General features: G+C 46.3%; 1 protein-coding gene across 11 annotated transcripts in view; it reads left to right on the top strand.

Moving 5' to 3' along the window:
• The window catches only part of LOC118776762 (SRC kinase signaling inhibitor 1-like), a 112,925-nt gene that overhangs the window by 38,895 nt on the left and 60,117 nt on the right, over positions 1-13,913 (top strand). Inside the window, exon 1 of one of the 11 annotated variants that reach the window (XM_036527336.1) lies at positions 1,529-1,558. The exons of the other annotated variants lie outside the window; for them this stretch is intronic. Coding sequence (XP_036383229.1) covers positions 1,537-1,558 — 22 coding nt within the window. The 5' untranslated portion in view covers positions 1,529-1,536. Of the gene's footprint in view, positions 1-1,528; positions 1,559-13,913 lie in introns of those variants that run through there. 11 annotated transcript variants of the gene reach the window in all.

The following is a 13,913-nucleotide window of genomic DNA, read 5'->3' as shown; positions in this document are numbered from 1 at the left end:
GTCTGTGTGGACCGCCTTGAGAGCCAGGTCCAGCTGTACTGCTAATGAGCTTGCAGCTGCCCTGAGGTCTGCTCAACACGCTTGCCCAGGCCTATGATATGTCTCAGAACTATGACTTAACAGTTATTGGCTAATGTGAATGGAAAACCCCCTTCAATAATCTTGTTCCATGACTATATTGATTATTGCAGAGTGGCATTTGTTAATATTTAATACTGGCTCATACACTTCATCAAACACTTTAAAGCATTTAAAATTGACTTTTGCATGAATTCATTATTTCTTGTCACGGGTGAACTCCCTCATTCCAAGATCTCCAAAAACCCCTTAGACCAGAATGGTGAAAGAAGCTTGGCCAGAATTTCAGTCATTGTTGACAGAATAAAACCCTATAATTTACACAATCATAACAAAACAATAAAAACACACCTCAATTACCCATTAACCATTTTCTCATTAACCATCCTCCCCAGCATTGCATACACAGTATTTCTGTAGACCAGCGTTTCCCAAACCTCTCCTGGAGGACCCCTTGTCCTGCATGTTTTAGATCACACAGCTGATTTAAATGATCAGTTTGTTATTAAGCAGCTTCAGGAGTTCATAACGAGTTGATCATTTAAATCAGCTGTGTTGGAGCAGAGAGAGATCTAGAGAGATCTTTGGGAAACGCTGCTGTAGACAGATCACTGCAGCCCCACCCACATTACTGGGGCTTCAGTTATTTAAGTGTGAATGCTGCCTGAATGCAGTATGAAAATGGACCAGGGCCGGGATGCAAACTGCCTGACACTCAGAGTCAGTGGCAGTCACCTTCAGGAGTCTGGAGTCATGCGGATTGCGGTCATGCTGAATCACGATGTCACACGGTGGGGCAGGGCATGGTGGAGCCACGTCGCAGCCAGTCCAGTGCCCGACTCAGACAGGAGGGGGGAGAGGGTCAGCCTGTGGAGGTGCAGACGCCAGCAAAGGGGTTGCGGGCCACAGCGGCGCAGATTCCATGATGAGGCTAACGAGCGGACCACAAGGAGGGAAAGAGCGAGATAGACAGGAGGGGACATGAAACCAGACAGAGAGGGAGAGAGACAATGTGAGGGGCTGGCATATTTCCATAGTTCCCTTTCCCTCCCCAATTTGTGCAAGCCCCTCCTTCCGTATATTTCCACTGTCTTTGGACATGGCATTCATTTTGCCCTCCTTTTTCTTGTTTTTATCCCTATTCCTTTATCTCATTCATCTCTTGCCTCTCACTGCACACTCCAGTTTAGGCCCCTCTTTACAGTCTTCTCCTCCCACTTACCCTGCTACCTCCCCTCCCTCTCCCTCTCTCCCTCCCTTTCCCTGTCTCCCTGTCTCCCTGTCTCCCTTTCTCTCTCTCTCTCTCTCTCTCTCTCTCTCTCTCTCTCTCTCTCTCTCTCTCCCTCTCTATCTTTCGTGCCTCGATGAGTCTTCCAGTCAGTGTCAGAGCTGAGGGAGAGAGGGACGGATGGACAGAATGTGGCAGTGACCAGGAGGAGAGAGGACAGAGAGAGGGCAATGGAGAGTGCAGAGGAACCAGGTGGGAAAGACATGGTCCCCCTTTCTCCTCTTTTTCATCTCTTCTTTCCCCTTTAAATACATACAAATATATATCCTAATTCCTATTATCATCCTCATTTCCCCTCCCTCTCTGTTAACTGTCTTTTCTTTAATATCCCTTGATGTTGCGTTCTGTTTACCGAGCTCTGTGACTCGGTGCTGAGGCATAGGGTGGGACAGGGAGGTGCTGGTGTTCCCTGCATGCCACGGGACACATAGCTGAATTCTTACTGTGTGAGCGTACATCCGCCTGTCTGTCTGTCCGCCCGCGCCCGGCTGCCATCTTGCCTAAGAGAATGTGACAGATGGGTTTGCACGGAAAGCCACTCAGCCCTGTGACAGGGTCCCCTGTGCCTGCCAGACCGTATTTCAGTTAGGGGTAGAGCGGAGCACCCCTAGAACAGAGCCCTGGATCACACCGACCCGCAGGATGCTGTGCTGCAGTTTGGCACGTTCCGCCTCCGGTTCCACAGCCGTGTCAGAGCGGAGCTGTGTTTAGACGTCCGTAGCCGGGCGGAGAGGGATGTTGCTGACGGCTCCAAATGTGGTTGTTTATCTGAATGCAACCGTGAATCTGAAAGCACCTTGAATCCAAACACACAGGAGTCCCTTGGTGTGTGCATGTTTGTATAAGGGTGTGAACTCAGCCTTGTACCACGGTGGATGTTGCTGAAGCATGTAGGAGAGAGGGGAGATTGTGACTTGCGGGAGAGAAGAACGTGGGGGTGACGGGTGGATGGTGTAGGTATGGACTGAAGAGCAGAGAGGATGGACTGGACAGCTGTAAGCCTGCTTGTCTCCCCTCCCTCCATCCTGGGCATGCACTTGTCACCGTGACAGCCAATGGTAGACCTGGTGTGGAGCGCTGCGGCTAGCTGGAACGTATAATGCAGACAGGTGGGCGAGCCTGTTCACTTATGATTACTAATTAACTCGGCTTAGTTCTTCATCCAGCTACGAGCTGTCACTGGAGACGCTCCGTTATGAAACCTTCTGAGGCGTTTATCTTGGATGAATCATTTGCTTGAGATGAGCAGAGCGTACAAGTGCTGCACCGAGCCGTAATGGCTGCTTTAAATACAGAATTGCTTAAAATACAGAAGTACTCAGTGTGCTTTCGTGGTCTGCAGAAATCCCCTATGCAGCCTGCAAAGCTCTGTCTCTCATGTGTTGTGGCTTCTCCAGCTCCACGAGAATGCAGCGGAGTTGGCTGCGTGTCTCCCCTCATAAGCCTTTGTTCAAAAAATGACATGAAAACACCTTTCTTCCTTTTTTTTCACACTGATACTCACCTGCTAAATTGCACGCGGGGAGGGGTGGGGGGATTGCCGGTGATAAAGTTAATTTGTTGAGTTTCCTGTCTGTGTGCTGTTCTTTTAATTAGTTGGTGCAGTCATTCCTCCGTTTGTTTACCCCCTGCATTGATTCATACTGTGATCCCGTTTCCATATTGCTGTCCACACAGCAGTCGAATGAGGGAAGACTAAAGGTGAGGGGGCTCTTGCCGCGCTGTCAGCTGTCCTCCGCCCACCTGCCCAGAGCGTACGAGACCCCGTGCTGTGCTGTGGGTGGTTTAGACAGGGGCGGCCCATGCGGGGCAGTACCTGCCTCGTTATATGATCAAATTCTAATTAATTTGAGAGCTGGTGGGGGAGTTGAGTGCCATTGGCGCCACATTTGAGGGCTGGAACTCCCTCAGCGACAGAGAGGAAGGAGAGTATTTTCACCATCTCTCCCTCTCTCTGTCATTTCTCCTTCCTGGACTTTGTTCCCTGAATGATCTCTGTGACAGCGGAAGTATAAGCTGGGCCAAGCGCAATGGCACTGATGGCTTCCCCGCTCACTGTGTCGTCTTTCTCACACACTCTTTTGCCTCCTGACGTAGCTTGTTTAGTTTCATTTTCCAAAACCAAGAAAGCAGTACACTAGCAATTATGATACTGTAGACCACATGCATTTTTAATGCAACATCATCTTTGAGGGATTGAAGAAACCATTACCCAAGCTGGGATGCTGTTGAGATGTAGGCAGCTCTGTATCCGGCAAGTGCTCTCATGGAGCCATGGTGTGTGGAGCACCAGAATGACTGATGAAATGTACCCAAATAGAAACCCCTTACCCATAAAGTATGACATGTATGAAGCACTGATTCACCTCTCCATATGCAAGAAGGGAGTGAAGTCATGACAAAGCCACATGAGGGACAACCACAGTCTCCCTAAAACTGGGCAGGGGGCCTGAGTGCCTGCCAGCTGCTAACTGCAGCTGCTGTGGGCTGTATTTGTATTGGAAATGCAGAATAACAAAGGTGACGGAAGGAGGGAACGAAGGAGGGAAGTGGAAGAGGTGCTCTGCAGAAACTGCAGGGGCAATGGACCAAAGCTGCCAGCCCTTGTTAGAGGCCCCTATGATCTAAAGAGTCGCCACGGAAACAACTCAACTCTTGAATCACGAGCTGTTGCTGGCTGGATTAGCAAAGTGGGCAGAGTGAACCACCTTCTCTCCACTGCCAATCCTGGGATTGTTTAATGTTTAAGAAGAGAGGAGAGCAGAGGGCGGTGGTGCAGGAGGCAGCTGGGAACATAAGATAGGGACAGAAGACAAAAAAGGAAAGAATGGGAAGGAGGGAAAGGTGTATAGAAGTACAGATTCGAACGTGGGTGTTGTGGAGGTGGGCGGCTGAACCCTCTTTGTTCCCCCACACCAAAGGCAGCCTTTAAGAAAAACAGCCCAACTGTCAGGCAGAGGGCTAGGGAGCACTCCCGCTGCCACTTGTTGAAGAGCTCAGGTGCAGACACGCGGCCATCAGAGCAGCTTCCACCAGGGGGGCCCGAACCCTCACCAGAACTTGGGTCTGAGGAACTGGCTATGTCTCTGAAGGGAACCAGAGTGTTAAACGATGAACAGCTTTGTTTTACCAAGTGTTAGACGTGTCCCTTTACTGCAGAGAATGGCTGAGAAGGGCTGCGAGGGGCTGTGAGAGGACAGGAGCAGTCAGGAATAACAACTGGGGGAGGGGGCAGGGGGAGGGAAACACCTAAATGTGGGTTTAAGGGGGCATGAAAAAGGGGAAAGCGATACTCATTTTGTCAGATCTGTAGGTGATTGGATTTGCAGTGTGTCCAACAATACATCGATGAGTCTGTAATGTGTCTCAGTTCAGTCTTACTCCAAGGGGAGACCCAGCCCACCCCCTCACTGCAGCAAAATAAACAGGATGAACTGAATGGAAGAGGGTGAATCTGAAATTAAGAGGGAAAGAGAGGGTTTATGAGAGAGACAGCACACAGGTGCAGACAGAGTGACTGAGTGCACATCCAGAGAACAGGAAGAGAGAGGGAGGAGGTAGAGATTCAGGGCAGTGGAAGTATCACGAAGGACAGTGAAACAGTCTCAGCTGATTCACTGGGTCGCAGAATTATTTTTTATTTCAACCTGTCTGTCTGTCTGATCTGTCTCTCTCTCTCTCCCTCTTTTCCTCTGTTTAATGGAAAATGTGTGTGGGGTTCAGGTTTGGTGACAGATTAAAAGAGGCTCGTAGTACGGTTGAATGAAAGGACTGAGGATAAGTAGCAGAAGAGAATGTGTGCTGAGGGAGAGTCTTGCTGAGAGGGACAGTATCTGCTAGAAGGGGGGCCAGAGATGAGCCTGTGGCCAAGACAAAGCCTGCCAGAGAAAGAGCAGTGATGAATAGCTTTTGAATGATGGGATGAGAGTCGATACATTTACTGAAGACTTCTATTCAGCCCGGAGATTTCTTCAATCAAAGCACAAGAAAATCGAAACCCCTCAATGTTTGTCTTCCCAGCCGCCTCTAGAGTAGGCAGAGTACTGGAGTGTGGTTTTGACAACGAATGGGACAATGACAGGGAGCAGGCTGTGACCAATCAGAAACTCTCATCATACAACCTTAGCTTTAATTGAATAACTTCTATCTAGGCCTGTGTGCTTTTGCTTTAAATCAATATTCAGTGAACAACAGAATTCATAGGATCAATGTTTATTTTTCAAATTGATAAAATATTTTATACAGCAAAATATGTATAATTACATTGCAAGATGATGGGCAACATTCATTTTTGGGTAATGGCAAAACTGTTGTCAGAATGCAGGAAAGAGCTATGGTGCTTGCATGATTTTTTTTCCATTTCTTCATTTCATTCAAAATGTATGTCAACGAAATTCACAACTTTCAGAGGCAGCTGCATGAACAGATGGAGGCCAAAATAGCTGATTGATTTTAAACATAAAATCACAATTGCTTTGCTGTTCGGTCAGATTTTAAATGTTTTTTTTTTAGGCAGGATTAGTTGAATAAATTACAGCACAGTATAACATGTTTAAAATTTAAATTACATTTAAAATTAGTTGCATGGAGTATAAAAGAAAAATGCAGGAGGAATATGTAATAATATCCAAATTTGAAAAATATACATCAAGAGATCTTATTCTGAGGGTTATTAGAGTGAATAGTTTCAGAGAATAATACTGTGTCTTGATTTAATTTTTAGATTGAAGTTGCAGCTGAGAAATTCTATATATAATTTAGCTGATACTTTTGGTTGCAGTAATTAGCCTCATTTAAATAAAGAGCTCTAAAGGCAATTTACAGTACTGTCTTTCTTTTGCACTTGTGCCTATCCTGCTGCAGTCTGTCCCAATTCATTATTCACTTCTCTGTCACCCCATCTTCTCACTTCTCAAGGTATGCTTGACATGGCTTCTGTTTCCTCTAACTCTTCCACCCTCTGTAGCCCTCTCCCAATGTCATCAGTGTTTTCAGCTACTGAGGTCTTGCCGCCTAATTTTGTCCAGTCCCCTCTGTCCGTTTCCCATCATCCTCCTTGCCTTCTGCCCCTAGCCCAACTCATGGCTGTGAGTCAGCGTGCAGATTCCTGGATTAAGTCCCAGCCACTTGGTGCGTGCTGTGTCAGCCTTTCCTACTTCTCAAAGCAGCACAGCTCAAAATCAGGAGCATTAGTGTGGTGCTGCCACTTTTGTCCCTCTGCACATTGAAGGGGAGGGGGGGGGGGGGGGGGGGGGTCAGGCCTGAGGGTTTCACACCCTTTGGGTCTTTGAACAACCATTTAACCATCTACCTATTTGCTCTGATAAAATTGATCCACCTGCCTGTGAAAACAACCTCCCCAGAGGGAAGGATCTTGAAATATGATTGATTTAGACATAAAGGGAACACTGTCCATTCTTCATGGTGTCCTCCAGCAGCCTTGATGGAAGGCTGTCACATGTCAGAAGACAGAACTAAAATTGTAACTGAATCGTCTCATGTGGTATTAAAAATATCACATTCTCCGCCAATCTGTGGTGAATGTTAAAGCAGGCTTCCTCAGCACTGGGATGTGCAGTAGTGTCAAGCGGAAAGGCTTGTAATGTGGTGCAGGACAGATGGACAAGAAGTTCAGTGCATTTGTGCAGTTGTGCAAAACTTTAAATATTTTTCCTGACATAATCCCTAAAGTGAAGGAAACTCACAATTTGGTGTGTGGATGTATCCTTCAGGATCTCATTTTATGCTGCCCTCACTCTTTGCATGGTTTAGTCTGACTGAAAAATGAAGGCATGCAGACACCAGTAGTATTTTCTAATCCGAAACCTGCTGAAGTAGTAAGTATGGACTGAACATTTGCTTATGGAAAGGCAGAGCATTTTCTATTTAAAAGCTGGCTGATAGATGTACCTAAGTCAAAACTGAACATTTCAGAACTGAATGCTCTATGAGCATTTTCTCACAGCACTGTGGTGTGTGGGTCCCCTTAAAATCCTGAATGTAAAACTGTGCACTGACTGAGTAATCTCTGTTACTGTACAACGGAGTCTTATCGAACTTCAGTGTTTCTGATGTGTTGGCTCATTAACATGAGAAACACACGGCCACCCGTCTCAGCTACCTGTCTTCCCCAGAGAAACTGAGAGGGACACAGAAACGAGTGTGTGCGTGTGTGTGTGTGTGTGGGGGGGGGGGGCAAGCATGCAGCATCTGTCATCTTATTCCTGAGGTGCTGAAAACTCCTTGAAGAGAAGAAAAGCGGAGGCTACGGAAGAGAGGCAAAATTGAAAAATGAAACGAGAGGGAGAAGGGTGGAGAGTGTGTGGGAGCTGTGGAGGGATTAGAAAAGGAAACAAGAGGAGAGGAAGGGAGGGAATGCATTCCTCATATCACCAGCAGAAATGCTGGAGAAATCGCATTTCCATTTCAAAAGGCAACGTGGAGCACCAGGCTGCACCGTGCCTGCATTACGAGCATGTCTCTGTTGACGTCATGTGGGCTGTGCCACCCTGTGGTGATGAGGCAGGAATTACCCAGCAGTCCCTGCATTTGTGATGTTTGTGAGAATGTGGTTCCCAGGAGAAGTTTGGTATGTGTGAAATTGGGAGAGCTGGGAGTATTCCTATGTGCTGTGTGTCCCAGTGATACCGTACACTGAGCTTTAACCCATTCAGGGTAGCGGCTTGGTAGGCAGGTAATGCTGAGCAACTGTAGTGAAGTCAATGAGTCCAATTTGGCCATAAGTCAGTGCTTTGCAGGACATATACATTTGGATGTGCCTGTAGGCTTGGTAGGTGGCAGCAGTTCTCAGCTATGGTATGTGACTACAGAAGGAATTCATAATAACCATTCAGTGGTGTATCTCTGCTCTACCCCACTTTGTTTTTTTGTTCCTCTGTTTGTGTCAATATAAGACTAATATATGTCTATGGAAAATATGTTCTATGTGGATCAGTTAATGCATACACATGTTGAGCACTTGAATTGTTCATCAAGGTCATCAACCTTATTTCCCTCCTGTACCTTTAATGGCTGTATTTGCTTGTGTATATGTATGTGAGAGAGGCAGAGTTGTACACTGTTAACATTGTTACTGTAGTTGTTACTGGAGCTATGGAATCATTGTATTATCTTCTGGTGCAATTAGCTAACATGGTCATGCAGGAACTTTAATGTCATGGTGATATTTGCTACTGCAGTGGGTTAACTCACTACCTTTAAAGCTTTACTGCCATGGTGATAGCTGTTGGTGCAGTGGGCTAACACACTACCATTGAAGCTTTAGTGTCATGGTGCTAGCTGTTGGTGCAGTGGGCTAACACACTACCATTGAAGCTTTAGTGTCATGGTGCTAGGTGCTGGTGCAGTGGACTGCTGGAGCAGCAGTATTGTTGGTCCCTGTCTGCTAAGAGGGGTGTGACATAAGCGTGACCAGTAGGATTAGGATCAGTGACATCAAAGGCAGCCAGGGCCACCTGGGGCCACTGACTCACAGGTTGACTGCAGCCATCAGGGATCCTAGGGATTGAATTCTTTCAATGTCACAAGCTCATCCTTTCCCTCCCTCCCTCTCTCCTTCTCTCTCTCACACACACGGAAGCAGATACCCTGCCTCATTCGCTATCTCCGTGTCTGGCCCCCTCTTCTCCTGATCTGTTCCTCTATCTCCCTAATTCTCTACAATTCTGTATCCTCTACCTTTCTCCGCTCCCAATCTTCTTTCTCGCTCTCCCTCCCTGCGCAGAGCAGTCATCCCTCCGAGCCACTGATATGGTCCAATGATTCTGCTTACCAGCGGATATGGAAATCAGGTCATGGAAACAGGAGGGGTATGGTGAATACTGAGTAGCAGCACAGGGGAGAGGGAAACAGGTGAGCTGAGCCAGAGAATGGCAGACAAAGATAGAGGGAGATAAAGAGCGAGCCACAGAGAGACAGAAAGCAGCTTAAGTGCACTGCGTTGAATACCAAGCTTGGAAAACCACCAGTATATCAATTTGTTGATAATTTGTTGAACCCCTCCTGAAATGAGCTTTTGTGTTTTTCGGTTGGCTAACTTTTTATGTAAGCCTCCTGCTGCTATATGAGTTGTAAATTAGTAGATATATTACAAGTTGTGCCCTCTGTTTGGTATATTCAGCATGGTTTTATGTTTGGAAACTGTGATTGTACCCTTTCAGTCAATGTAGATTTGTTAACTGAGATGTTCCTAACAGCTGCATTCATCACAGAATTAACCAATGCGCACCATTCCCTGCAGTGTCTGAATATGAGGCTCTGTCGAGTGCAGGCCAACTCTCTGGGTACTTGTACGCTAATATGCACTAATACATTCATACAGTCAAGAGAATAAAAGTAAAACAGGTATTCCCAGCTTGAGTCACAGTACTTATCATCATAACTTATCATTTCTCTTGCACTCCATCTTTCCCCCTCTCATCGTGTGTAAACAATGTGAAAGTGTTTCATATTGGTGTGTATACACTGTGAAATACACCAATGAGCCAAAACATTATGACCACCTGCCTAATATGCTGTTGGTCCTCCGTGTGCCACCAAAATAGCGCCGACCCACCGAGGCATGGACTCTACAAGACCCCTGAAGGTGTCCTGTGGTATCTGGCACCAAAACATTAGCAGCAGATCCTTCAAGTCCTGTAAGTTGTGAGGTGTAGCCGCCATGGATTGGATTTGTCGGTCCAGCACATCCCACAGATGCTCAATCAGATTGAGATCTGGAGAATTTGGAGGCCAGGGCAACACCTTGAACACTTCATCATGTTCCTCAAAACATTCCTGAACAATGTGTACGGTGTGGCAGGGCACATTATCCTGCTGAAAGAGGCCACTGCCATCAGGGAATATGATTGCCATGAAGGGGTGTACCTGGTCTGCAACAATGTTTAGGTAGGTGGCAAACTGACATCCACGTCAATGGCCCGACCCAGGGTTTCCTTGCAGAACATTGCCCAGAGCATCACACTCCTTCCACCGGCTTGTCGTCTTCCCACAGTGCATCCTGGTGCCATCAGTTCCCTAGGTAATCGTCACACATGTACATGGCCATCCACGTGATCTAAAAGAAAACGGGACTCATTGGACCAGGCGACCTTCTTCCACTGCTCCAAGATCCAGTTCCAACGCTTGTGTGCCCATTGTAGGCACTTTTGATTGTGGACAGGGGTCATCATGGGCACTCTGACGGGTCTGCGGCTATGCAGCCCCATACACAGAAGTGTGCGATGCACCGTGTGTTGTGACACATTCCTCCCGTAACATCATTAAAATTTTCAGTGACTTGTGCCACAGTAGACCTTCTGTCATTTCGGACCAGACGGGATAGCCTTCGTTGCCCTCGTGCATCGATGAGCCTTGGGTGCCCAACATCCTGTTGCCAGTTTGTGGTTTGTCCCTCCTCAGAGCACTGTCGGTAGGTACTCACCACTGCTGACCGGGAGCACCCCACAAGCCTTGCCGTTTCAGAGATGATCTGACCCAGTTGTCTGGCCGTAACAATTTGGCCCTTGTCAAAGTTGCTCAGGTCTTTACTCCTGCCCATTTCTCCTGTATCCAACACGTTGACTATGAGAACTAATTTACCATCTAATCTACACAGACCCTGACATGTGCCCTTGTTTGGAGATGATAAATGTTATTCGGGTTCACCTGTGAGTGGTCATAATGTTTTGGCTGTTTTGGTGTACAGTGTCTGTAGCGTTTACATTAGGCTGGAATCCTAACCTAATAGCTGTGGGTGCAACAGCACAGTGAGAAACTGTAGTTGGATTTGAGAGTGCATAAAGTGTGTGTGTGTGTGTGTGCGTGCACGTGTGTGCGTGTGTGTGTGTGTATAAACAGACACACACACATACATACACACACGTATTGTTTGCAAGTACCAATTAAGTGAAATAACATCCTCAAAATGAGCTTAAACCACATTCAATGGTTAAAAACAGTGAATATCAATAGTCAAGGGTGTCCAGACCACCAGTAAGTGCTGGTGTGAGCAAGGAGGTGGACCTGCTAATCCGTGATCCAGGTACCTGCATTAAGTATCTGCTCACTCCTTCTTGAGTCCCTCCTCTGCAAGAGCTGGACCTCGGCGGCCGTTTACTGTACGCTGCAGCTCCAGCAGCTGATTTAGCCAAGGGCTCGGGAGGATTTTGAATGGAGGCAATTATAGTTTGGGCCCACTAGGGACTGCAGACATCTGTACTGCGTGCTTTAGCACGGCACATTTATCACAGTGCTCATAACATGCACTGGCTGCTAGAAGCTGCACCTCTTTTGCTTAGATATGCACCTCTTTCATTCTACCCCTTGCGCTCAAACAGTCCCTTGATCCGTTTTTAGTCAAACAAGGGGACGTGGAAATGCACGCCTGCCAGAGAATGTGGAGAGAGGCTGATGAAATGGTCCTTCCTTTCCCTTCTCGCTCCTTTGTGGATATCTTCTCTGTCAGCCTGCGCATCACTCGCCTGAAAGGAAAAGCGCAAATTCCGTGTGGGAAACTCAATAGGCTGCTGCTTGTAAGAACCGATCTGTCCTGCTGTGGAACAGCTACCCTGTTTCCAGGGAGACTGCTCGACATTGTGCTCGCTCTCCTTCAGCTGCACAAATCGGTAGTTCGCTTTTTATTTCATTAACTTCTAGAGGAGGAATTTTAATTAAGGACTTTGTGCAAACACTGTTCCAATTTTATAATGAGGGGGATTTCTATTTTGCTAAATTGTTAACTTTGCTTCAAAGAGATCAGAGTGAGAGGAGTCGGGTGTTCCTCACAGCTTCAGGTGTTGTGACACATGTCTGCAGCAAGAGCATGGTGATGAAAACAGGCTTAAAAGCTGATTGGAATGACATGGGACACGTTTAGTAACAGGCATCATCTTGTCAAAGTGGATCAAAGCATCTCGCTCCTTCTCACGTTTTCCTCACCGGTTCCTTATAGCGGGGGTTCACTCTCAAGGTTTGCTGTTCCTTGAAACACAATGACTCTTTCTAGCAGGGTGGAACAGGAAGTCCTTCTGTCACCTTTCCCTTTCACTTGGAGAGAGTGTCCCTCTGAGCTGTTCCCTCCTCCTCCACCCCACCCTGCGCAGAGCCAGCAGCTGTCCTGCAGTTTGAAGTGATAATCACTGTGAGCCTGTGCATTCAGAACAGCTTCGCCCTCTGAAGCAGGGTCAGCCAAGTGGCTTACAGTGGCCCAGGACATCTTTGAACCTGCGGCATTGCCGGTGACTCTCAATTTATCTCTCCCTTTCTTTCAATCTTTCCCACTGTTGCGACAGGGATGAGAAACTGGTTCAAGGTGGCGAATTTAGGAGGAGGGGGGGGGGACGGGCACAATCAAAAGTTCCCCAGTGCTGTGCCTTGATGGAGAGCTCCTGACTGCTGGCATTCTACCAGCATGCTGTCTCTCTATCTCCCCCTCAAGACTGATGTTCCTGCTTATGATGGCCCACAGCAGCGATGCATGGTGTGATTACGCCAGCTTGTGGCCTCACAGTATCACAGTTTTTTAATCAATGTATGACTGCTGGATTTGCAATATGTACTTTTAAAGTAAATCCCGCAAGCACTGGGGAGGAGGAATGTAAGCCAGAATCTAAACTGCAGCAACACAAGAGTCTTCAATGTTTCGCTGTTACCAAAAGGCTTTCATTATACACACACTTCCCTGTGCTGGGGATGGAGAAGCAACATTGTTAGGCCTCTATGAAATCTCTATGAAATGTGCATCATGCTCTGTCATTAGCTCAGTAACTTGAGCAGTGAATTTAAATAAATGCCACATTTGTGCACAACTTTTTTTGTTAAGGTTCGGTTTTGTTAACATTTCGTACATAAGAAAATAAATCAGGAATGGCAACTTATAGCCGTGATTCAAAGATAAGGTTAGATTTAACCTTAGTCTCTCAAATAATAAAGGAACACTGTTAGGAAAATGATAGGCAGCACCAGCTCTTACAATACTCCCTAATTATATAAAAATGCTTCATATCAAAATTAAGAAGTTTAACTTTGAGTTAATTAAATAATAAGATCTATTTGAAAGCATAATTCTTAATTTGCTTTCAGAAAACAAAGCAACCATTAGTTGCAATTTGCATACATTTAAAGCTAAGCAACAAGTAGCATATCAGTCAGATTATTTTTTAATTGCATTTTTGATTGTTAGGCTTTTACGTGAATCACAAAACCCCAAGAGTCCGATTTTGAATGTCTCTGAAGTTGGATTGTGATATTTGGTTATTGAGTCACTCAACTTGTCACGCTTCTTCTGTTTTGCAGAAAGATTAAAAAAAAAAAAAAATTATTGAATTCAATCTCTGATTTGCTACCCACCCAGTTCCATGTGCTGTTACACACGTGATGCTGTAAGAGCCCCGACTCAATGTAGGGAGCCACTCACACGTTTTCATTTTTGTTTTCTGGAAATAATGCTTTAAGTCAACAGCACTGCAGATCAGTCTCATCCCTTGGTATCCATACTGACTTTTACTTGTGTTTGTTTTATTTATATGATTGTTATATCTGGCATGGT

This window comes from Megalops cyprinoides, chromosome 1, assembly GCF_013368585.1.
Source record: "Megalops cyprinoides isolate fMegCyp1 chromosome 1, fMegCyp1.pri, whole genome shotgun sequence".
NCBI classification, from domain to species: Eukaryota; Metazoa; Chordata; class Actinopteri; order Elopiformes; family Megalopidae; genus Megalops; species Megalops cyprinoides.
This window is presented reverse-complemented; position numbering and strand designations above follow the sequence as displayed.